At 36.2% G+C, this 27,728-nt stretch overlaps 1 protein-coding gene and 1 long non-coding RNA gene across 3 annotated transcripts in view; one reads left to right on the plus strand and one right to left on the minus strand.

The window, feature by feature from the left end:
• LOC106874302 (ectonucleoside triphosphate diphosphohydrolase 4) overlaps positions 1 to 19,762 on the minus strand; it is a 57,045-nt gene extending 37,283 nt beyond the window's left edge. Inside the window, exon 1 of one of the 2 annotated variants that reach the window (XM_089362369.1) lies at positions 19,354 to 19,762. In XM_089362369.1, coding sequence (XP_089218495.1) covers positions 19,354 to 19,361 — 8 coding nt within the window. In that variant the 5' untranslated portion in view covers positions 19,362 to 19,762. The remainder of the gene's footprint in view (positions 1 to 19,353) is intronic. The other variant, XM_089362365.1, reaches the window with a different exon arrangement.
• On the plus strand, positions 1 to 27,728 carry LOC149132628 (uncharacterized). Its single transcript, XR_016244223.1, has 4 exons — positions 1 to 604; positions 8,035 to 8,122; positions 9,382 to 9,463; positions 27,635 to 27,728. It is a non-coding gene; the product is annotated as an uncharacterized LOC149132628 (long non-coding RNA).

Here is a 27,728-nt window from a genome sequence, read left to right on the forward strand (position 1 = left end):
CGTCACAACTACAATGAAGTTTATGTATAAAATCCTCAAAGTGACACCTGGCGACACATGACAGAGACACTGGCTACTAAAAATATCCCAAGCATGTAGTAAATTATCAATATACCCACCACACTGTTGGGTACTGGGACACTTTACAGACCAGATGAATGATGTCTAGTACCTCCCAAAAGATCTATGTCTCCAGTGATATCACCAGGAAAATATCATCAATATATTTAAATCCAGATTATAGATGAAGATAAACTAATGCTGAGAATGGAACAGCTTCAGCTGTCAATAGTTAACCAACGGAGACTCTTAGAATGAAAGTTATGACACATCAGTATCATAAAGTATGGCATGAAAATGTTAGCTACATCGATTTTTGACAAGCACTAATTAAAAAACAATAATTAGTTGAAAGGAGTAGGAATACTATTCTAATTAATCACAAAGAATCATAAAATGTCACCAAAGTAACAGACGTTATTCGAATTGGGTAAAATATGAATCACCCTCCATAGAGGGTGGGTTAGGAGGTCAGAAAAAGGTACACAGCTTGCAAACTGAGAGAAACAAATACCATTGTTGAATGACAGAACACATCAATCAGGTAAGAGTATTTGAAACAAGAACTGAAGTTCTTCACTTACTGATTCTGCTTTTAAAAAGTGTGTGTGTGTGTGTGCGCATACTGAGTACAATATTTTACTGTTGTCACCACCACTGTCACTGTTGTTTTACTGGCTACTTTTCCCACGTTTGCATAGATCAGATGGAAGTACATTGGGGGCAGGGGCAGAAGATTTTTGAACTGGATACCCTCCTGAATACAGTCTCATCTGTTTTCAACTGATGCAGCAAGCTCCCAGTCTATAGAACTACAACCAGTGAACATGTGCAGAGAAAGGAAATATGAATTCACTCATCCAAACATACACATTCTCTCTCTCTCTCTCTCTCTCTCTCTCTCTCTCTCTCTCTCACACACACACACACACACACACACACGCACATGATGGGCTTTCCTCAGTTTTGGTAAACTCGGTTCTTATAGTTGAAGACATTTGCTCAAGGCAGCATACAGTAGGACTGAACTTAAAACCATGTGGCTGGTGATCAAACTTCTAGAACCACACACCTATGCCTCGCATGTATTTCATCATCATCGTAGTTATTTAACGTCAGCTTTCCATGCTGTCATGGGTTGGACGGTTTGACTGAGGGGTGGCAAGCCAGAAGGCTGTACCAGGCTCTAATCTGATCCGGCAGTTTTTCTACAGCTGGATGCCCTTCCTAATGCCAACCACTCCCAAAGTGTAGTGGGTGCTTTTTACGTTTCACTGGCATAAGGGCCAGTCAGGCAGTACTGGCATCGACCACACTTGAATGGTGCGTTTTACATGCCACCGGCACAGGAGCCAGTCAGGCAGCACTGACATATATATATGTGTGTGTGTGTGTGTATATTTATATATATATATATATCAAATATGAATGAGAAGCAGTCTGAGGGATAAAAACAATATCAAATACACGAACACACAAGGTATGTGTTTTGCCAGTTTGTGGGCAAGCTGTCATTATTGACATAAGAGAATATATTCTAGTCAACTTAGCTGGTGTTAAAACACTTGGAAGTCATAGACAAGCGAGATAACTCACATCTAGTTCCATTTATATATATATATATATATATATATATATATATAAAGATCGTTGCCAGTGCCCCTGGACTGGTTCTTGTGCGGGTGGCACATGAGATGCACCATTTTGAGCGTGGCCGTTGCCAGTACCGCCTGACTGGCTCCTGTAGGATTTTCGAGCGAGATCATTGCCAGTGCCCCTGGACTGGCTTGTGCGGGTGGCACATAAAAGACACCATTTCGAGCGTGGCCGTTTTCGTGCGGGTGACACGTAAAAGCACCCACTACACTCTCTGAGTGGTTGGCGTTAGGAAGGGCATCCAGCTGTAGAAACTCTGCCAAATCAGACTGGAGCCTGGTGTTGCCATCCGGTTTCACCAGTCCTCAGTCAAATCGTCCAACCCATGCTAGCATGGAAAGCGGACGTTAAACGATGATGATGATATATATATATATATATATAAATATAATCAATCTCATGTACTTAGCATATATACTTCATGTACTTGCTTGCAGACTGCAATTTGGCAAGGTAGAGAATACTCTCTCAAAGCACTGGGTGTTAAAATATCTCAAAGTTATGGACAGGTGAGATGACTCACCTCTAATTCTACTGAGGAGTGATGGACATTTTGTAGCTCATCAATATCACATTCCAGAACAGGACTGAAGATAAATCATTTTGCCATATATATATATATGTATATATATATATATATATATATATATATATATATATATATATACATATGGTTCCTATGTACAGAAAACAAAAGACAAAGATAGGTGAGGCAACAACAAGCAAGTGTATTAGTTTGATGCTTGGGAAAAATGGAAAAGTCATAGACATTTTAAGCCTATGCTCATAGATAGAAAGGGATGAGAGAAAAAATGGATAAAGAAAAAAAAAATCTGGCCACAGAAAATCTGCCACGGTATAATCTCTATCTGACCCATGCAAGCATATTACAAAATGGATGTTACAGTGGCGATGATTACGTTTTGGGTAAACTGTGTGAAGTAAGTAAAATTTTGTGTTTTGCTATTTGTAGCCGTTTGTACTACCAAACCAGAATGCCAAACATTTTGGCACTAAATGATTAACAACCAAAATAACTCTATGTATAATCCTACGCCTCTCTATCCCTCCTACATGCACAAGTAAACTGGAAACTCTTTTCTTAATTGCTTCAACAATTTTCCTACCATTACAGCGCTCAGGGTTACTAGGTGAGTAAGTTTCAGGGGAAATGCTATAGGAAAGTATGCTGGGTGAAACATATCCTGGGCCAAATGAGGGAAAAAAAAACTTTGTGTCAAATGTATGTACTGTAGTAGATGGCATAAAGATAAGGCATATAAGAAACGCCCCAATTTCAGCAGTGCTTATTCAGGAAGAATTGTTTTTTGTGCAGTAATATGTGTAGGCACAGGTGAGTGGTAAGAACCTTGCTTCCCAACCATATGGTTATGGGTTCAGTCTTCTACTTATGGCAAGAGTCTTCTACTATAGCAGCAGGTCGACCAAAGCTTTGAGTGGATATGGTAGATGGAAACTGAAAGAAACCCATCATATATAAATATATATATCATCATCATCATTTAACGTCTGCTTTCCATGCTAGCATGGGTTGGACGATTTGACTGAGGACTGGTGAACCAGATGGCTACACCAGGCTCCAATCTGATTTGGCAGAGTTTCTACAGCTGGATGCCCTTCCTAACGCCAACCACTCCGAGAGTGTAGTGGGTGCTTTTACGTGCCACTGGCACAAAGGCCAGTCAGGCGGTACTGGCAACGGCCACACTCAAAATGGTGTATTTTACATGCCACCTGCACAGGAGCCAGACCAGTGGCACTGGCAATGATCTCGCTTGAATGTCTTTACACGTGCCACCGGCACAAGTGCCAGGAAGGTGACGCTGGGCATGTGTGTGTGTCTTTATGTCAATGTTTGAACCCCCTACTACCACTTGGCAATCAAATATTATTGTGTTTATGTCCCTGTAACTTAGATGATGGAAAAATGCCGGACGTACTCACAAGGGATAGGGATCAGAATATAAATGGGATGGTAGAGTAAAGGAAGTGAGAGATATAGTGCCAGGGCATACCCTTGAGGTACGAATGCCATAATATAAGTGGCAGGATATTGTGAAGGGAGTGTGATTAAAGAATGCGGAGGGGAGTGGAGTGAATGGTGAAAACTTGGGTATATATAGTCGAGGGGGGTGCTATAGAATAGCAATGATATAGAGGAACAGGGCCATGAAGACAGGATTGGGGAGTGAGAGTACAGGCATAGTGTATGAAGGAAGAAATGTGAGGAAGAGAAGAGATGTGGAGATGTAGATTGGTTTGTTGGGGCTAGGGTTAGGGTTAGGGTTAGTGAAAAGTTTTCTTGTTATGCGTGGGTGGGACACACAGGTCAAGGGCTAGCAGATAGCAATAATACAGTGAGACAGGGCGTATGAGTGGAACACACAGGTCGGAGGGGAAGGGGCTAGTGGAGAGCAAGGATACAGTGGCACAGGGCCAAGGGGATAGGATTCGGGAGTGGGAGGTAAGCATTTGCAATTTTCAGTAAGTTATTTTTTGCTCATTCCTCGACTTTCATCAGCCTGTTGTATTTTCAGTGAAATCATGGCTAGAGTATTTTTTGACTCTTATTTCTAGCAACACTGGTACTTCGTGTACCCTCAATTATAATTAATAATTAATTAAAAATTTATAAATCTGCTATTCTGGCTTTAATGCTTGCTGGCCACTTATATCATTGCTGTTATTATTTATTATTAATAATAATAATATCTTTGCTTATTCATATATATATATGCCCTAACTCTTCGAAACACCGGTGTTTTAATGGTGGCAGCTGATGAAGGATATGTTCTCTATGTGGCCTGCTTGTTTGTTGTACCTTGTTTATCATTTTGTCCATGTTCTTTTGCAACGTCATGTACCCAGATATGTATCTATATGTACATGTAGATGAAGGTATGTACATACATGTATATATATATATATATATATATATATATATATATATGCATATACTCATATATTGTTTATATATATATACACATATATACAAGGTCTGATCAATAAGTATCCAGACTGTTGCCATAGTAATGAAGCTAAAATACACAGAGTGAAGCTGCTTGGCAAAAGTTGACCATGAACTCTGCTCAGCATGTACGTTAAGCTTTAATGTTCTACCCATGCTAGCATGGAAAGCGGACGTTAAATGATGATGATGATGATATATATATAAATAAAGTTATAGATAAGGGCCACTGGAAATGTCCATCGCCAGTGCTAGAAGTAGATGTCAAATACCTACAATTCATTCTAAAATTTGTTCTCTATAAGTATAAGTATATATATATATATATATAAATACACAAACACACACACACACACATTACAGAAAATGCTACTTGTTTACCATACTAGTACATCACATTTACTGGTGCACAGATAAATAAAGTCAATTGCTTCATCTTTCTTTCAGCTATCAGAGATTTACATCAGTAGATTATTGACTATATTGATATTATAATTAGAGGATGCATTAGTTGATTATGTCATTCCCGTCTAGTACATGACATACCTTACCAAGCCTGGAAAGAGGAGAGGCCAAAATGGATCTTAGCAGAATTTGAACTTAGAATACAAAGGTATGTAGTTACATACTGAAAGGCAGCCTGATGCTCAAACAATTCTGCAAAACCACTACGTATATATATAAGGAATGAAGAAAACGCATGTTATAATTGCATACTTTATTCCTATATATGTTTCAAAGGATTACAACCTGTGTGATCCATAGGGATCTGTGATATTAAAATTGTAACCTTCTCTTCAGGGAATGCATGAGAATCATCTTAAACGTAATACAATTTTAATATCACAGATCCCTATGGATCACACAGGTTGTAATCCTTTGAAACATATATAGGAATAAAGTATGCAATTATAACGTGCGTTTTCTCCATTCCTTAAATTTTTAAATATACTCAAATACCCAAAATTTCAAGGAGTTCCTGCCTTAAAAACAGGAACTACACCACAGTTATTTTGTGTTCTTTGCTACATTGGTTTCTATTAACCTATTTATTCTATCCGAAGAATTTTTATTCATTAAGATAGAAGAAATACATATAATTAAATATATATATATATATATATATATATATATATATATATGTATATATATATATATATATATATATATATATATGTATGTGTGTGTGTGTATGCATATATATATATATATGTGCATAGGCATAGGAGTGGCTGTGTGGTAAGTAAGCTTGCTTACGAACTGCATGGTTCCGGGTTCAGTCCCACTACGTGGCACCTTGGCCGAGTGTCTCCTACTATAGCCTCAGGCCGACCAAGGCCTTGAATGGATTTGGTAGACGGAAAATGAAAGAAGCCCGCCGTATGTATGTATATATGTGTGTGTGTGTGTGTGTGTGTGTGTGTGTGTGTGTGTGTGTGTGTGTGTGTGTGTGTGTGTGTGTGTGTGTGTGTGTGTGTGTGTGTGTGTGTGTGTGTGTGTGTGTGTTGTGTGTCTGTGTTTGTCCCCCCAACATTGCTTGACAAACGATGCTGGTGTGTTTATGTCCCCCGTAACTTAGCAGTTCGGCAAAAAAGACTGATAGAATAAGTACCAGGCTTACAAAGAATAAGTCTTGGGGTCGATTTGCTCGACTAAAGGTGGTGCTCCAGCATGACAACAGTCAAATGACTGAAACAAGTAAAAGAGTATATACATCATCATCATCATCATCATCATATAATGACCGCCCAACCATGCTGACATGGTTGGGCGGTTTGACAGGTGCTGGCAAGCTGGGGAGCAACACCTGGCTCCAATTGTCCATTTTGGCAAAGTTACTACATCTGGATGCCCTTCAGGTGACACCAACACTGGTACTTTTTACACGGCACCAGCATGAGTGCTTTTTATGTGGAACTAGCATGGATGTTTTTTTTTACCTGGCACCAATACAGGTGCTTTTTATGTGGTACTAGCACAGGTGCTTTTTTTCGGTGCACCAGTACAAGTGCCCTATTATGGATTAAAAGTGCTCAGCAGTAATTGAGATAATTATAAACATGTTAGTTACTCCTTCAAATATAGTTCAAATCGAAGGGCCCTCTTTCAGATGGATGTATGTATGCATTTTTGATGTAGATGCATCGAAAGCAAGTGAAATCGAAATTGAGTTAAATTCGACGACTGGCACCCATGCCAACGTCATCTCCTTCATTGGACACGAAACTCAGCTTGCGAAGACTTATTGGGGCAAGCGAAAGTGAAATCAGTTTGGCACCTGTGCCCAGCGTCGCCTTTCTGGCACTTGTGCTCGCGGCATGTGTAAGGACTATCGAGTGAGATCGTTGCCAGTGCCCCTGGACTGGCTCTTGTGCGGGTGGCACACAAAATACACCATTTTGAGCGTGGCCGTTGCCAGTACTGCCTGACTGGCCTTCGTGCCGGTGGCACGTAAAAGCACCCACTACACTCTCTGAGTGGTTGGCGTTAGGAAGGGCATCCAGCTGTAGAAACTCTGCCAAATCAGATTGGAGCCTGGTGTAGCCATCTGGTTTCACCAGTCCTCAGTCAAATCGTCCAACCTATGCTAGCATGGAAGGCGGACGTTAAACGACAATGATGATGATGATGATGATGATGATGATATCTTCTCAGAGATATTTGATCAGGTTAATAAGTTATAAATATATCAATATTATATATATTCATTAGTTAATTTTATGTCGATTTTTTTCATGCTTGCATGGATTGGACAATATATCATTCATGTGTTGTTTTACAGCTGAATGCCCTTCCTGTCACTAACTCTTATTTGTTTTTTAAGCAAAGGATCTCTTATCTCGTACTTCTATGAAGGAGTGAAGCAAGTCGACAAGTTGTTGACAAGAAGAGAGATAAAAACAACACTCTGTAATAACTGTCACGGAAGGCATATGTAAACAAACACATGGACACACACACAATGTATATGTGAACTGGCTTTCCATCGATTACAACGACAAGTGTTCCACTTGATCCAATTAATTGAACAGCCTACTCGTGATATTAACATGCAAATGGCTGAGCACTCCACAGACATGAGTACCCTTAATGTAGTTTGCAGGGAGATTCAGAGTGACACAGAATGTGACAAGGCTGACTCTTCTGAATTACAGATGTAACTCAACTGTACCATCTGAGTGGATTGGAGCAACGTGAATTACAATGTGTTGCTCACAACCTTACAATTGCCCAAAACACTAAGCCATGCACCTTCACATGTATATGTATTTATGCATATAAACACAACAGGCTTCATCCAATTTTCATTTACCAAATTCATCTACAAGGTTTTGGCTCTGGTTGATGTGGGGCTATAGAGGAAGACACCAGCCCAAGGTGCAGCACAGTGGGATTGAACTCAAAACCACATGGTTGGTAAGTAAACTTCTTAACCACATTGCTACACAACACACAAACAATACAGACACACACACACACACAAACACGAGCACACATGGTGTAATTAATATTGTTGATATGAACAAAAATTAAAGCACCCAGTATTTAGAAATTTATAAGGCACAAGCATGGCAGAGGTGTGGCACTGAAGTAAGAAGTTTGCTTCCATGCTTCCCGACCACATGACTACAGGTTCAGTCCCATTGTGTGGCACCTTGGGCAAGTGTCTTTTACCATAGCCCAGGCCAACCAAAGCCTTGTGAGTTGATTTCATTGGTGGAAAGAAGCTTGTAATATATATGTGTGTGTTTGTCCCCCACCACTACTTGACAACCAGTATTGATTTGTTTACATCGCCCTCACTTAGTAGTTTGGCAAAAAGAGACTGATAGAATAAGTATTAGGCTTATAAAAAAAATAAGTATTTGGGGCGATTTGTTTGACTAAACCTTTCAAGGTGGTGCTCCAGCATGGTCACAGTCCAACGGCTGAAACAAATAAAAATCAAAAGACAAAAGATAAAGGAAGGATATACAAACAATAAGTATAACCTGATTGATACACAAGAGTAATATTTTTTAATTACAATAAGCTTAACCATTATAATTCGTTATTCCAAACAACATGTCTAAGTTGGTTCCATTTGACTGATGACAAAGAAAGCCTGTTTGTTGATTCATAGGAATCTCTTCATGATTCAATGACTTGTTTCATGGTCACATGAAAGTATATACACAAACATCTTTATAGTACACACTTTGTTGTTGGCACTCCGTCGCTTATGACGTTGAGGGTTCCAGTTGATCCGATCAACGGAACAGCCTGCTTGTGAAATTAACGTGCAAGTGGCTGAGCACTCCACAGACACGTGTACCCTTAACATAGTTCTCGGGGATATTCAGCATGACACAGTGTGGCAAGGCTGACCCTTTGAATTACAGGCACAACAGAAACAGGAAGTAAGAGTGAGAGAAAGTTGTGGTGAAAGAGTACAACAGGGTTAGCCACCATCCCCTGCCGGAGCCTCGTGGAGCTTTAGGTGTTTTCGCTCAATAAGCACTCTCAACGCCTGGTCTGGGAATCTAAACCGCAATCCTAAGACCGCGAGTCCGCTACCCTAACCACTGGGCCATTGCACCTCTACTAAAAAAATAATAAATAGGAAAGAAAAGAAAAAACTGAAAAGAACCACTCCTAACTCTCACATAAATTTATTGTTATTTGCATAACGACAGGAAAAATCCACTCACTGTGGGATATAAAAAATACAAACATTGAATACTTGTGACAATAAACTGAGGTGCAGTTTCTATCATGGTAAGTCAAATGTTTTCTTTGTTTTTATATACTAAACCATGATGATGATTATTATTCGTCTATCTTTATTTTTTAATCATATTAGTCAGGTTAAGGATGGGCATTAGCCATGACTTTTTACCTTTTCAAGGCCTCTGAGATTGGTTGAGGTAAGCTATTCTTGAATGGGGCGTGGGAAAACCTGACCTAAAGAATGCATGCCAGTTAAAGACCAGACCAGGTGGCAGAGTTAAACCATTCAAGTTTTCCACCACCCATGAATCCAGACTGCAGAGGTCCAGAACAAAGACTACAAGGAACTCCATTCAATGCTCTAACAACACTGTGGTCTGGTATTTATTCTATTGACCCAGAAATGATGTAAAGCCTTTGTGGGATTTGAACTCAGAATGTAAAGAGCCTGAACAAATACTACCAGGCAGTCTATCCAGCTCTGTTGGTTTCATGCTTAATTAAGGGCAAACAGTATTTTTGTTCACTTTTCACCTTTCATTTTATTTCATTTCAAATCCACTGTCACATATAGAAAAATTAATAATTAAAATTACAATAAATGGGTATAATATAATACAAAGTAAATATCATAAGATAAAGATAATAAAATATAATATATATATTTATATATATTTTACTCTGTGAAACTTAATTTAATTTTAATTTTTAATAAATTGATTTTAATTGAGTTTTTACCTGTAATTTTGGATTTTATCCCTAATAATATTATTATATATATATATATATACATATATATATATATATATATATATATATATATATATATATACATATATATATATATACATGCACACACACACACACATACATACAGGGTGTCCATAAATTACCTTTACAATCTGAAGTGTGGAAGTTGTAAATACACACGCACACACACACACACACATACACACACACACACACACACACACACACACAGGTGCATCTTTTTTGTTATAAAAACTTGTCACTTCACATGTGGAGAAAGAATCGTCAATTATACACAGCCATAAGCTACAGCTTGCATGATTTATAGCCAGTGCAAATAGGCTGACAAAGGTTAAGTGTTTTGATTTCAGTAACCAGATATATAAATCATTAACCCCTCAGATTTTGTTGACTCAAACACTAGTGATCCCCCCCGGCACCCATAACACAGTTAAAAACATTAAAAACATTGGTTAATGTCTGTCTGTCTGTCAGTCTGTTCCCTATGCATTCTCAAATGACTCCACCAAATCAAATCAAATTTTACAAGGTGGTATTAGACCCCGCGAGTGTCAACATGCAATTTTTATTTTCATTTCAGTTAAAACAATATATTTTATTTAAAATAATTTTACCACTATGACTTCACATTTTGTATATGAGTGTGTATGTGTTGTGAGTGTTTGCATGTTCATTACATACAACTAGTAAAGGACATTTTATACCACCAACACGACAACACATTTTATATATGAGTGTGTATGTGTCTGAGTGTGTGTATGTTTGCACGTTTGTTACATACAAGATAGTAAAGGACTTTGGAAACAGAGACTCGAACCCAGTGAAATTGAATGTAACTGTTGTCTAGCATACACCGACCATCAGAAATGAAGGCTTCAAGACCAGATATTGTCATTGAGGACTTTCAAGAAGGGAAGTGCCTCTTGATAGATGTATTTGTCCTAAGAAGTAATAATGTATCTCTAAAAGATATGAAGTAACTATCCAAATATAAAGTTGTGGAAAATAGAGAAAAACAACATGTGGGGTTTGAAAACAGAAAAAAAAATTCCTATAATATCAGCTTCGTCATTATTGACATTGTCATTTTAATGTCCATTTTTCTGTGCTTAAATGGGTTAGATGAAACTTATCAAAGTTGGTTTTCTACAGTCAGATGCTCCCTCTTGTCACCAACCCTCACCTGTTTCCAGGCAAGGTGATAGTTCTCCATGTTCAGACATGTTTTATATGGAAGACTGGAAATGAACACCATCCCCTGTATGATGATGATGATGATGATGCTTGATTAAAAATATTGCTCAATGTTATACACACATACAGATATACATATATGACATACAGATGTGGCATTGGAGGAGGTCATCTGACACAAGATCACCTCCTCCAATGCCCTCTCTCCCTTCTCAAAGATTCCTTGTCTTGCAAGTTACTTGGGGACCTGAAAGGGTCCCCAAGTAACCTGAAACTTAAAAAGTGTCCAGTCCTTGCTGTGAAGTGGTTGGTAAAGTCCATGCTGTAAAGTGGAAGGGCATCCAGCTGTAGAAACCATGCCAAAACCACACCTGCGCTGGTACTACATGTAAAGCACTCAGCCCACTCTGTGGGGTGGTCGGTATTAGGAAGGGCATCCAGCTGTAAAAACCATGCCAAAACAGATATAGAAGTCTGGTGCAGTTTTCTGCCTGACTAGTTCCTGTCAAATCGTTTTGCCTTCCATGCTGGCATGGAAGGCATGATGATGAATTGGCTTTCAGTTTTTGTCTAACAAATCCCCTCACAAGGATTTGATTGATCCGAAACTATAGTAGAAGACTCTTGTACCGTGTCATGGGACTGAACTCAAAACCATGTGGCTGTGAACTGAACTTCTTAATCACACAACTATTTTAGGAATAGATTTTAAAAAAGCAGCATACAAATACATCAATAAGACGTCTTACTGTGTAAGAAGTATTTTCAATGCAGTAGAAACTATAAACCTGAAGCATTACAATGCAAGCCTTGACGTAAGCTCTGTATACCACGCAGAGATGTATTTCATTGTGTCATGAAAGCACACTATAAAAATATGACTGGAAAGTAATAATGTTTTATAAGAAACTGTGGGCTATGGTTATTTAATTCTTTAGCTTTCAGGTTACTCTGTCAAATGTAATGCCTATTTATTCACATTGCTTTGAACTAATCGTTCATTATCTCATAGCTTTGAGATTTCGATGATGTGATTGATTGCTTTTAGAATGACACTGTAGGGGAAGTGTGAGAGGTCAGATTTGGCTGGTTTGAATATAAAACAAGCAGAGTATGTGGGCTGGATGTGGCCAGTTTAAATATTTATTATGTATGCACCCTTTTTCAAGCCTAGCAAGGCTCATGGGCCCGGTTTCCTGGTTTCTATGGGGTATGTGTTCCCCCCAGCTGGACGGGTTGCCAGTCCATCGCAGCATTACTCAAGAAACAGAAAGAAAGAGTGAGAGAAAGTCGGGGCGAAAGAGTACAACAGGGGTCGCCACCATCTCCCGCCGGAGCCTCGTGGAGCTTTAGGTGTTTTCGTTCAATAAGCACACACAATGCCCAGTCTGGGAATCGAAACCGCGATCCTCCGACTGCAAGTCCGCTGCCCTAACCACTGGGCCATTACCCCTCCACATGCCCAGTTTAAATGCTAAAGGGTTTATAGTTGTTGGTTGGTGGGAGCAAGCAGTTCTTTATTTGGTTCTTTTAATAACAATAATATAAACTTTCTGCTTCCAGCACATCCAAGCTACCACATATCTTGTTAGTGATATTTTGGCATTTGTTGTTGTCGGTTTTCAAATTTTTGACTGTTTCAACAAGCATGTAGATATGTGTTTACTTGTATTAAAACCAAATATCGACTCCACCCAAAAATAGGAAGAAAGGCAAAATAATCCTTGGATAGTTACTCATTCTCTTAAATATAATATCTCGTTTTCTCCATTGTTAAACTCTTCTCTGAAATATAATATCAAGTTTTATCTATTGTTAAACTTTGTACTCTTTTTGTAAGTTGTTGAGAACTAGATTTGTTAAACTAGGATGTTAAGACAATCTGTTTTTGTTCATGGAACACTATCAGAAGTCTTATTTATGTTCATCATGATCATCATCATATAATGTCCATTTTCTGTGTGGCATGGATTTGACGGTTTGACAGGAGCTGGCAAGCCGGAGAGCTGCACCAGACTCAATTGTCTGTTCTGGCATAGTTTCTATGGCTGGATGCCCTTCCTAACTCCAACTGCTTTACAGTATGCCAGGTACTTTTACATGGCACATTCTCTATAAGATGGCTTCTTCTAGGATTATTAATATTATATTCAATGCAGAGTAGTGGATTGGCAGAATCATTACAGCATTGTAGTCATCTTTTACTTGTTTCAACCAATGGACGGACTGTGGCCATGCTGGAGCACCACCACCTGCTTTGAAGAATTTAGGGAAACAAATTGATCCTAGTGCATAGTTTTTTTTTAAAGTCTGGTACTAATTCTATTGGTCACACAAACCCACACACAGACATTTAAACGTGTGTTTGTGTGTGTACATGGCTGTGTGGTAAGAAGCTTGCTTCCTAACCACATGGTTCCAGGATCAGTCTCACTGTGTGGCACCTTGGGCAAGTGTCTGCAATTGTAGCCTCAGGCTTCCCAAAGCCTTGTGCGTAGATCTGATAAACAGAAACTGAAAGAAGCCCATTGTATGTATATATATATATGTGTGTGTGTGTGTCTGTCCCCCACCACCACTTGACAACTGGTGTTGGTTTGTTTACATCTCTAACTTAGCAGTTTGGCAAAAAGTAACAGATAGAATAAGTACTAGGCTTTAAAAAAAAGAATAAGTCCTGGGGTCGATTTGCTCGACTAAAGGCGGTGCTCCAGCATGGCCACAGTCAAATGACTGAAACAAGTAAAGAGTAAAAGAGTATATATATGTGACAGGTTTCTTTCAGTTTCCATCTACCAAATCTACTTACAACGCTTTGGTCAGCCTGAGACAATAGTAGAAGGGACTTGCCCAAGGTACCATGCAGTGAGACTGTAATAATCCCCTGCCACACCTCACAGATGGGGGATGTGTAGTTCATTCCCAAGACAGAGCAAACTCATGATCAAAAGTATTCCAGTTATAGAAACCCTGTCTTTATCCTATATAACATGCTCCTCCGTCTTCCCCTTTCAGGTGGTAGCATTCTTTTAGCAGGTCAAGTTATCATATGGAAGCCCCCCCCCCCCCCTGTCTAGCTCTTAAAGAGTTTGTTAAAAACCATTGCAGCTTATGGTTTTCTTTTTTGTTACATAACATTCTATTTGTTCAATCAATATTTCCAGTTCTGTTCTTTCAACTGGAAGATAATAATTTGTGACCTTCAACATCTGTTATTTCTCAGATCTCACTTCAAATAATGTCCTATTCTCTACCCACTCCTCCAGCTGGCATCACAAAAGATAAATGATTAAAGACCTTTCCCTTAACCCTTTCGTTACTGTATTTATTTTGAGATGCTCTGTGTTTCTTTTAATTATTTTAAATATAACAAAGAATTTAGTAAAATAACTTAGTTATCATTTAGCTAATGTTTGGAACCTAAATTTTGACTAAAGTTTGGTGGAAGATTTTAATTCAAAACTTATGAAAACTAGACATTTGTACTACAGAGCCAGAACCGTTTTCAGCCGGGTTAGTAACGAAAGGGTTAAATAACTTATACTCTAATATTCAAAATCGAATCATCTGCTATAGAATTCTTGTAACAAAGAACAAAATATATTTTAAAACAGAAGGAGAATTGGAAAGGTGTGAAATACTCTTGTAGTTCTAAAGAGCTTTAATGTTTTCTTTATTGGCCACGAGGGCAATAACAAAAAAAAAAAATAGTGGCCAGCAAGTCTCCACAGGGAATCCAGCCCTGCCCCTCTCAAATGCTGACTGAGTGCTCTGAACCATTAAGCTAAGAGATATATTGTTTGATAGTGCAAACAAGACTTAAGCAAGATTTATACAGGAAAGTAGACTGCATAGATATAATCATAGGATGTTTAAAGAAAAATGATAGCTGGGTGGAAAAGTGTCAAATGATACAAGTGGAAAGAGCCTGTGGAAAAGGAAGACCAAAAAGACATGGGAAGAAGTGGTGAGGTATGATTGCTACATGAAATCTTAATCATCATCATCACCGTCCTCATTTGTTCCATGCTGGTGGGGGTTGAATGGTTTGAAAGGACCTGATAGTTCCCAGGACTACATCATGCTCCAATGACTGCTTGGCATGTTTTTCAACAGCTGGATGCCCTTCCTAATTCCAACAACTTTATAGCATAGTATCAGTGTTAATTAGGTCAAAACATGGTTTTTTTTTCCATGGCATCAGCACTAGGTATGTCATCACATCACTAACAAAACTATGATCCCCTATGACTGAGTGAGGCTACAGTAGAAAGGAGGCAGCTTAAAGGATGAAATTATTAAACAGGTGAAATTAACTTTAATTACACAATACATAGGCCTATTAACCATTGATTTAGTTGAAAAGCAATAGTGCAAAGCAGGATAAAAGATGCTATATCTAAGATGAAGGTCTAGGCAATGGCTCTTCTTTGCACAGTGGTTGCTTTATGAAGACAGCATCAAATGTTGCTTGTGTTCTTTTGCGTGTTCTCTCATGAATCATAGTGGAGGCACGTGGCTTAGTGGTTAGGGTGTCAGCATCATGATCGTAAGATTGTGGTTTCAATTCCTGGACCGGGTGACTCGTTGTTTTCTTGAGCAAAACACTTCATTTCACGTTGCTCCAGTGAACTCAGCTGGCAAAAATGAGTAACGCTGCGATGGACTGGCGTCCCGTCCAGCTGGGAAACAGATACGCCACTGAAACCGGGCCCATAAACCTGGCTAGGCTTTAAAAGGGCGCATTTATTATTTATTTTATATATACCATCATTGTTTAACGTCCGCCTTCCATGCTAGCGTGGGTTGGATGATTTGACTGAGGACTGGCGAACCAGATGGCTACACCAGGCTCCAATCTGATCTGGCAGAGTTTCTACAGCTGGAGGTAACATCCAAGGATCCAGGTGTAGGAAATTATTACGCTTCAAGTAATCCATAGAAGATATATAAAAAAAAAACAACTTTCAGGAACAATAGTGGTTTATTGATGCAGAAGGTTGTAAATGTTTCCCATACTGAAGTTCATTCAGCTGAAATAAGTTATTTTATAGTTCAAAGTTACTGTGTACACAAATAAAAATCCAGGCTACATATATTTCCTAGCTAGCAGAACCTTGGAAGTAATAATTACTCAAACAAGTACCCCCTCATTGAGTAATTACTATTTCTGAGGTCCAACTAGCTAGGAAGCGTATGTAGCCTGGATTTTACCTACTCAATTCCTTAAATTTGGATTTATATATATATATATATATTATATATATATATACACACACACACACACACACACACATGGATATACATGCATTCTCTCTCTCTCTCTCTCTCTCTCTCTCTCTCTGTTTCTCTCCAAGTCTCTTTTTTTTTTTTTCTCTCCATTCTTTTCCAGCAAAACGCTTCTCCTTTTCTCTGTATTATTCGTTTCACCTCTCATCGACTGGCACAAAGCCATCTCCTTCAACACTATTTTTCTTCCTTGTCAAGAGGTCTTTGTCTTGCAAGTTATTTGGTGATCCTGCCAAAGCTGGTGTCCCACCAAAAAGAAAAAAAAAAAGAAAAAATGGCATCTGGTACACTTCGTAAAGTGGTTGGTGTTAGGAAGGTCATTCAGCCGTAGAAAACACGAGAAAGTAGATGATTAGAGCTTGGCACAGTCCTGTAGTTTGCCAGCTCTTGTTAAACTGTCCAACCCATGCCAATATGAAAAGCGGACGGTAAATAATCATGTATGTATGTATGTATGTATGTATGTGTGTGTGTGTATATATAAAAATATGTGTGTGTGTGTTATGTATGTATACAAACACACACACATATATATGCATGCATTTATTTATGTTAAGGTTTTTAAATAACATCGGCAAAACAGTAACTGATGAAAGAATTAAACAACGGTATTAGAATGAATGAATAAACATACACATACGCGCGAGTTGACCATGACCTCTGGTTTCGTCTATCTGGGCTTATCGAAGCAATCTGCTTGAATAGACCTCGATAAGCGCAACTGATGTCACAATCAATCCCCAAGTACATAACACTTATATATAACATTTATATATAACATAAGTTTGTATGTATGCAAGTAGAAAGAACGTGGTTCTTTTCCCGTTACAGGATCTGATCTTATGCCGTACATTTAAATCTCTCTCTCCCTATATATATATATGTATATATATATATATATATATATATATATATATATATATATATATATATATATATATATATATATATATATATATTTCATTTAGGTATAGCGATAATAATAACCTGGTGTTAAAACTCAGTATACATATGCTTCAGAAGGTATGTGTATATGATTATATCATATGCGTTTGGATATAATAACTCAAGTAAAATCTATACACTTGTTAAAAATCTAACGATACCTCACAGTAACGATTCTTAAGAATGAGTTTATATGCCAATATAGGCAATGTTTAAAACGAAAGATTGCCTATATATATATATATATATATATATATATATATAAATAATCATACATTCCCATAAACATTTACATTTAATACATATGTCTCTACTGTCTAATAAATGTTTTCGCTTATCGGTTGGCATCCCAAACAACACGTATGTGTTATGTGGCATGTGTACTTTAAAACACGAGTTCCATAAATGTACTTCAAAGTTTGTAGACACAACGTACAACACACACAATCTGTATCACGTCCTCACGTTATTTTCTGTTGTATATATATATATACATACATGTATATATACATATATACATATACATACATGTATATATACATATATATATATATATATATATACATATATATATATATATACATATATATATATATATATATACATATATATATATATATATACATATATATATATATATATATACATATATATATATATATACATATATATATATATATATACATATATATATATATATACATATATATATATATATATATACATATATATATACATATATATATATATATACATATATATATATATACATATATATATATATATATATATACATATATATATATATATATATACATATATATATATATATATATACATATATATATATATATACATATATATATATATATACATATATATATATATATACATATATATATATATATATACATATATATATATATATATATATACATATATATATATATATACATATATATATATATATACATATATATATATATATACATATATATATATATATACATATATATATATATATATATATATATATACATATATATATATATATATACATATATACATATATATATATATATATACATATATATATATATATACATATATATATATATATACATATATATATATATATACATATATATATATATATATACATATATATATATATATATATATATACATATATATATATACATATATATATATATACATATATATATATATATATATATATACATATATATATATACATATATATATATATATATACATATATATATATATATATATATATATACATATATATATATATATACATATATATATATATATATATATATATATATACATATATATATATATATATATACATATATATATATATATATATATATATGTATATATATATATATACACACAGCGAGTGAATGATGAAACTTGATTAAGTGTTGAAATGACAAGCATTAGATGACGTGTGCCTATGTAGTGTATACGTATGTATGTATATACATATATATGTGTGTGTGTGTGTGTGTGTGTGTATTTATTTGTATGTATGTATGACACGTGTACAATACACTCAAAATGTACACCTATATAATATAATATAATATATATAATATAATATAATATATAATATAATATAATATAATGTTTGTGTGTTTTGCATTAATTCGTGTAGTCTACTTAATACAAATGCAATTTGATATTTGCGACGAAAAAGACAAACTTACCGAGCCATGTGTATATGTCTGTGTCTGAAGAGATCAGTGGAAGACAACGATTATGAGAAGAGGAAACGATTGGGGTACACGCAGCCGAATAATTAAGTCGTCTCCATGACATTAATTAGAGCAGAAACAACAACAATTGGAACAAGTCGGGACGACGTTATTACACTGGAAGTATCTTCGTACTTTCACTCAGTGTATAAGGAGAGATAATTGTCAGTTTGTGACGTAAATGTGAAGCAATTATGACATCTATTGCCGAGAGGAGCTGTCACTGACAGCCAGCCTTTACCTCTACCATCGTCAGGTTTGAGTCAAAAATGGTGCGTATTGTCGTCGGCTGAACCGGTTCTAAGAATAGTAGTTCAACAGAATATTGTTAATCTGTTCTTATGCTTTTTAACATTCCCATTCTAGGTGTTCGTTTTCTGTCCGTCTAAAATCTAAAATATTATCAGATCGATTTGATTGTCTATATATATATATATATATATATATATATCTTATTTCAGTAGAGAATAATAGTTTATCAGAATAAAGTATATATGTATATATATCTTATTGCAGTAGAGAATAATAGTTTATCAGAATAAAGTATATATGTATATATATCTTAATTCAGTAGAGAATAATAGTTTATCAGAATAAAGTATATATGTATATATATATATATATATATATATATATATATATATATATATATATATATATATATATATATATATATCTTATTTCAGTAGAGAATAACAGTTTATCAGAATAAAGTAGCAGTTTCGTATTTGTTATTTTAGGACTGGAAGATATTTAGCCCCAGGCTGGCAGTGATCGAGTAGACTTATTAAAGACGTTCTAGTTATGATTAGCGCATCATTTATTCTGAAAGTTTAATCTAAGACTACATCGTCTAATGTGACCCGCAGTCATAAGTATGATTTGAGTAAGATATGACTGTTATTTCTAGCAGGTCGAACGAACACATAGATGTATCCTCGTTGATTCGCGTAATATTCAAGTGTAGTGTAACTCTAATAGTTCTTTTTGTTTTATCTTCCTTGTTTCTTTTACGCATCCTCAAAAATAAATAAATAAATAAAAACTTTTATACAAAGTTTTTAGTTGTTGTTCGTGTACTTATTGCCTTCTTTTTCTATTTTAATTCCATTCACATCCTGGAAACCTTTAGAGGGCTATATTAGCCCTTTCTGTGCGCCTTATGTCTAAGTTTAACTGCCAAGTTAGAGCGATCGTTCGACATGCTAAAAATAATAGCCAAATCTTTCTCAAACTGCTCTCTACTGTGTTAAATATGGTAAGGACACATTAGATGATAGGCATACCTCCACATGTATTCCCCCCCCCCCCACTGCCACTGATTTTATTGCTTTATAACTTCCAGAAAAATGGATATTTTAAAAATGAAATGTTGAATAAATACGCTTCAGACGGTGTAGAATTCAATTATTTGTTGAATGAGAAATTGTTGTGAAAAAAAAAAAAAAAATTTCATGAGTGGCTGTGTGGTAAGTAGCTTGCTTACCAACCACATGGTTCTGGGTTCAGTCCCACTGCGTGGCATCTTGGGCAAGTGTCTTCTACTATAGCTTCGGGCCGACCAAAGCCTTGTGAGTGGATTTGGTAAACAGAAACTGAAAGAAGCCCGTCGTATATATGTATATATATATATGCATATGTATATGTATATGTTTGTGTGTCTGTTTGTCTCCCCAACATCGCTTGACAACTGATGCTGCTGTGTTTACGTCCCTGTAACTTAGCGGCTCGGCAAAAGAGGCCGATAGAATAAGTACTATGCTTCCAAAGAATAAGTCCTGGGGTCGATTTGCTCGACTAAAGGCGGTGCTCCAGCATGGCTGCAGTCAAATGACTGAAACAAGTAAAAGAGTAAAGAGTATGAGTGGGGAGTGGATATGCGAAAATTCACTCGAATCAATTTTGTTTCCTCATATTTTTTAGAAAGAAAGGTTTAATTTTCTTTAAATACATTTCAGAACGTATAGATTACAATTATATCGGAATTTAATATGAAAAACAAAATTGGTGGACTTGTGCACATATTGACTGACATACATCGCATAGAACTACAAAATGAAACTTGAAATTCCGAAAAAAATTGTGATGTGTTTCTGTGTGTATGTGGGTGTGCGCTCTTATTTTCATGTACTTATTAAATAGCGATGTAATCGTAATTTACACACCCTGAAAAGTATTTGTAGAAAATTTCATCAAGAAAATACTTGTTTTTTTTTCCGAAAGTTATGAAAAACAAAACCGACTCGTGAGAATTTTCCGAAACTCCTCACCAGATCTCAGAAATTTTTTTTCTTCTAACACAAATTCTGATATAATTGGAGTCTACACCATCTGAAATGTAATTGTAAAAAACTTATACGACATATTCTACCAGTGTCCCAAGTTTGAAAGTGTTTCGTTAAGAATACAAGTGGCGCCCGCCAAATCAGAAAGATCCAACTTTCTGGAAAAATATCTATTTTTCTGGAAGTTAAGACGAAACAAATTCAGCGGTGTATGTGGTGGGGGGGGGGGGGGTCACATCTGGAGGTATGCCAGATAATGTAAGCCCTACATGCCTTGATTATCTCTCACAAGCAAATGTACCATGTTTGGAGCTAATGCAGTTTTGCATCTCTCCTTGAAAAATACCTTTTCTTGAAAAAATCTTTTTGGAATTCTACGTTTTAGATGTTGGAGATTACAAATATGCAAAAAAAAAAAAAAGTTCAACCACCACCACTACAACCACACTCCCCCTCCTTAAAATTTGGAACTTTTTCGAAATTTTTTTCCCTCCTATGTTTTAGATGACAGAGATCCCGAATATGCAAGAAACTATATTTGCAAAATTTTAAATTCAATAAGCATATAGATATAAGCGCAGGAGTGGCTGTGTGGTAAGTAGCTTGCTTACCAACCATATGGTTCCGGGTTCAGTCCTACTGTGTGGCACCATGGGCAAGTGTCTTCTACTATAGCCTTGGGCCGACTAAAGCCTTGTGAGAGGATTTGGTAGGTGGAAAGTGAAAGAAGCCCGTCGTATATATGTAAATATATATATATGTGTATGTTTATGTGTCTGTGTTTGTCCCCCCAACATCGCTTGACAACTGATGCTGGTGTGTTTACATCCCTGTAACTTAGTGGTTTGGCAAAAAGGGGCTGATAGAATAAGTACTAGGCTTCCAATGAATAATTCCCAGGGTCGATTTGCTCGACTAAAGGCGGTGCTCCAGCATGGCCGCAGTCAAATGACTGAAACAAGTAAAAGAGTAAGATATGTGTATAAAGAGATACATAGATATGAATGTCTTCCCGGGGCTAAAAACAACAGTAACACTGTCTTTTATAGGACCACCATATTTAGTAGACAGTGATAATTTTTTTTATTTATTATTGTTTTTTTTTACATATTTGTAATCTCCAACATCTAAAACTTAGGAATCCAAAACATTTTTTTCAAAAAAATGCATTTTTTAAGGAGAGGTGCGAAATTGCATTAGCCCCACCCCCCTCATGTTTTTTTTTTTTTTTCCTAACTATTTTAAGTTCCTATGTAGTCAAGAACAGAAAGAAACTGTCTCAGCTCTCTGAAATGAAAGCAGAAGGGCTGCACCAAATTTAGGTTGGTACTAATTTTTCAGTTGAGTCGACTAAAATGAAATGAAATATCTTACTCAAGGACACAATGTGACAAAATTTTGTCGAATCAAAATTTTCTACAGCTGGATACACTTCTTGTCACCAACCTTCACTTGTTTTTGAGTAAGATAATAATATCCTCAGTTTATTCAATAGCAAACAGCCTGGAAAATGCTTTCATTGATGATTAAATGACACTATGTGTATGTGCACACTCACACACAGTTGTTTTTATACGTACATACATACACATATCTGTCAGAAGAAGAAAAAAATGTAGATCACTGATGTAAAACTAGACGTGCATGGAATGGCATTGAACATTTTGGTGATATTTTTCTGGCGTTTTGATATCATGGTACTCCTATAGTCCTGAGCTTGTGACCCATATTGGCACTAGATAACTTACCTCAGTTCGTCTGGATCATGTCATAGGGTGAAGAGGAACTATGAGGTATGATGTAAGTCTTATCGAACTTAAAATTTTGCACAAGTATTGCTGATATTGTATGTAGGCACATATATATAAATATATGTGAGTGTTTGTGTATATATGTATGGGCGGATGTAAAGAATGCGGACCACACCCACTTTCGTTATTTATTTATTTATTTTTTTTCTAAAGAATTACTCATTTTCGAGTACGGAGATTCTGATTCTGCAAAAAGAAAAAAAAAAAACTGCATTTTAAAATTTTAATCCCCCCACCTACCAAATTCTTCAATTTTCACTTTTTTCAGAAATTCTATTTTTGCAGTCATAATCTCCGTATTTTTCAACATATTTCGCAAAAAAAAAAAAAAAAGTGAAAATTGAAGAATTTAGTGGGGGTGGGGGAAAATTAAAATTTCAAAATGAGGTCTTTTTTTTTTTTGCAGAATCAGAATCTCCGTATTCGAAAATGGAGCATTCTGTAAAAAAAAAAAATTTTAATAATGAAAGGGGGTCCACATTCTTTATGTCCGCCTAAATGTATATATGATGATGATGAGGAATTCTCGCATTCGACTCATATATATGTGTGTATGTGTGTGTGTGTGTGTATACTATGTGTGTATATATGTATGTATGTATGTATGTATACATGTATGTATTTTATGGCTGCAAAACGAAATAATGTGTAATAAATGATAATTTGTAAAACAACTAACTAGTTACTCTTTTACTTGTTTCAGTCATTTGACTGCGGCCATGCTGGAGCACCGCCTTTAGTCGAGCAAATCGACCCCAGGACTTATTCTATCGGTCTCTTTTGCCAAACTGCTAGGTTATGGGGACATAAACACACCAGGAGCACCACCTTGAAGGGTTATTAGTCAAACAGATTGATTCCACTGCTTATTTTTTTTAAAGTCAGATACTTATTCTATTGGTTTTTTTTTTCTGCTGAACTACTAAGTTACAGGGAAGTAAACAAACCAACAGCAGTAGTTAAGCACAGGTGGTAGGAGGCCAAACAAAGACATGCACATACATATGTGCATGTGTGTGTGTAAATATATATTGACCCCAATGCTCAACTGGTATTCATTTTATTGACCCCAGTGCTCAACTGGTACTTAGTTTATTGACTCCAAAAGGAGAATTTGAACTCAGAATGTAAAGACAGACAAAATGCCACTAAACATTTCGCCTGGTGTGCTAACAGTTCTGCCAGCTCACTGCTTTAATAATAATATTAATAGCAGTTTCAGAGTTTGGCACAAGACTGGCAATATCAGGTGGGGTAGGGGTAAATCGATTACAGTAACCCCAGTGTTCAGCTGGTACTTACTTTATCAACCCCAAAGGCAAAGTCAACTTCAGCAGAATTTGAACTGAGATGGAACAAAATGCAGTGAAGCATGCCAACAATTCTGGTTAATCATCATCATCATCATCGTTTAACGTCCGCTTTCCATGCTGGCATGGGTTGGACGGTTTGACTGGGGACTGGTGAGCCAGATGGCTGCACCAGGCTCCAATCTGATCTGGTAGAGTTTCTACAGCTGGATGCCCTTCCTAATGCCAACCACTCCGAGAGTGTAGTGGGTGATTTTACGTACCACCAGCACGAGGGCCAGTCAGGAAGTACTGACAACGGCTACGCTCAAATGGTGTTTTTACATATCACCTGCACAGGAGCCAGTCCAGCGGCACTGGCAATGCCCTCGCTCGAATGTTGTTTTCCACGTACCACCAGCACAAGTGCCAGTAAGGCGACACTGGTAACGATGACGCTCGAAAGGTGCTTTTTACATGCTACCGGCATGAGGGCTAGTCAGCAGTCCTGGCAACGATCACGCTCGGATGGTGCTCTTAGCACAGGCACAAGGCCTGAAATTTGTGGGGAGGGGACTAGTCGATTACATCAACCCTAGTGCTCAACTGGTACTTTTTTTATCAACCCCAAAAGAATGAAAGGCAATGTCAATCTTGGTGTAATTTGAACTTAGAATGTAAAGACAGATGAAATGCTGCTAAGCATTTTTCCTGGCATGCTAACAACTCTACCAGCTGTCACCTTAATAATAATACTTTTTATGTCAGTTGTAGAAACTAATCAACATTATCAATATCCTTTCAATAATATTAGTCCTTTCTGTTAGAGGCAAATGGTCTGGAAATTTTGAGGGAAAGGATAGTTGGTTATATCAATTCCAATATGCAACTGGTAATTATTTCATTGATTTCAAAAGGCTAAAAGGCCAAGTCAACCTCAGTGGAAATTGAACTTTTGAATTTGAATTTTACGTCTGAAAAACAATGTAAACTTTATTCTAGTCAATCTGTATTCTTTGATTATGCTTTGCTGCAGATATCTAATACAACAGAAACATGTCTGCCATTGCTACTATACTGGTGATTAGATTCACTCTCCACTCTACATCTCTATTCAATTCTTAAGCAATTTCTACATTCCAGAGTTTTCTCCCATGTTGTTCTTAGTAAGAAATGTTGTGGTTTGGAAGTTTGTTTCCCAACTACAACGTTCCAGGTTCAGTCCCATTGCATGCTACTTTGGGCACATGTCTTTCACTATAGTCCCAGATCAACTAAAGCTTTGTGAATGGTTCTGGTAGACAGACGGCACTGCTAGGAAATTTTAAGATATGATGTAGGTAAAATACCTGACAATATGCTCTGCTTGAAAATCAAATGGTAAGGTCAGTGATTAACATATATGATTTAAATTAATTAAAAATAAATTGAAATTGTTAGGTTGGTATTGACATACTTTAAAATTACAGTGTAGCTCATTTAAATTTATTGAAAAACTGAATAAAATGATGAGGTTGGTGATTAGCATACTTAATTTAAATTAAAAATAGAATCTTTTAGATAAACAATAGGATAAAATTATTTGGTTGGTGATTAGCATACTCCATTGAAATTGATTAAAGATAGAATCATTGTCACCATGCTGCCAAGGTGAAACACCTTCCCACTGAATTAGCTACATTTTTGTTTTACTTTGCATACCATAATTGTTTCTCCTTGAAGTTTCTTTTTTAAATCTGAATTATACTAATGTTTTCCTGTGACTGCGGGACTAATTTCCTTCAATTAAAATTTGTTTGTTCACTGCATTAAATATGTTGGCATTGGTGTTATCAACATATACGCTAAATCATTTGCTAGCGATCTTTCCACTATGACAGCACCTCAAATCATATATTATTTGTATCTCTAGCACTGTACTAGTAGTTAATTTTTCTTTGTGAACAATATCTTTATTGGATTCTGGAAAGTTCCTGGATTTGAGTAAAAAAACATACAGGAGGATCAGTTGACTATGATTTTATTCAACATATTCCCCCTCTCTGGTTCACACGTTTTTGGCAACGGTCCTTCAGTTTTTCTCAATCCTGTAAAAGAAATAACTGGGCATCAGAATCGTTGTTTTTGTCCCAGATCAACACTGATCAAGCCCATTTATTATAATTTAGAAGTTAGTAGAATCACATTATATATATAAGGAGTGACATTTAAAGGATTTTTGGTCGTTGTTTCTAACAGATCCAAAGATCACATAGAGCAGTGCTTCTCAACCAGGGTCCGTATGACCCCCAGGAGGTTCATACAGGATTTTTTTGGGTCTATGTAAAAAAAATAGTTAACGGTCTTATTTTAAGGGTTCACGAAAAAGTTTCGGTTTAGATGTATTTATAGCAAGAAAAAGCTAATTTTCAAATTTTTGAATAACTCAACCTACACATGTGAAAAACAGAATAAGAATTTTGAAAGAAGTATCAACAGAATTAGCTTTTTAAACATCAAATGGCTATAGGGTCCACTACAATAAAATAGTAATCAGAGAGTTCCGTGAGTAAAAAGTGGTTCAGGACCACTGACGTAGGTTCCTATTTGCTTGGTGGTCGTAGGAGTTATCTAACTTGGAAACCCAAAGAAACGTAAAACATAACCAAAACTAATATTACTATTTCTGTATAATGTTTACATATTTTTTAATATTTTACACATATGTTGATAAAGTCTAAAAATATTCATATAATAACGTTATCACCATATGATGTGAAATATATGGTCAAATATCGTGAGCGCAACATTCATTTCAGTTTTTCGTTTGTCAATAAATATAATCATTCGTTCCGTTTATTCATTCCAGTTTTTCGACTTACTCACTTGTGTCGTCACTATTTAAAGATGGACGACCACGGTCAAAGTTTTACTGGTAGTAAGCAGTCGATTTGGCCCCGAGA

The sequence above is a fragment of the Octopus bimaculoides genome, chromosome 14, assembly GCF_046866305.1.
Source record: "Octopus bimaculoides isolate indiv1 chromosome 14, ASM4686630v1, whole genome shotgun sequence".
NCBI lineage: Eukaryota > Metazoa > Mollusca > Cephalopoda > Octopoda > Octopodidae > Octopus > Octopus bimaculoides.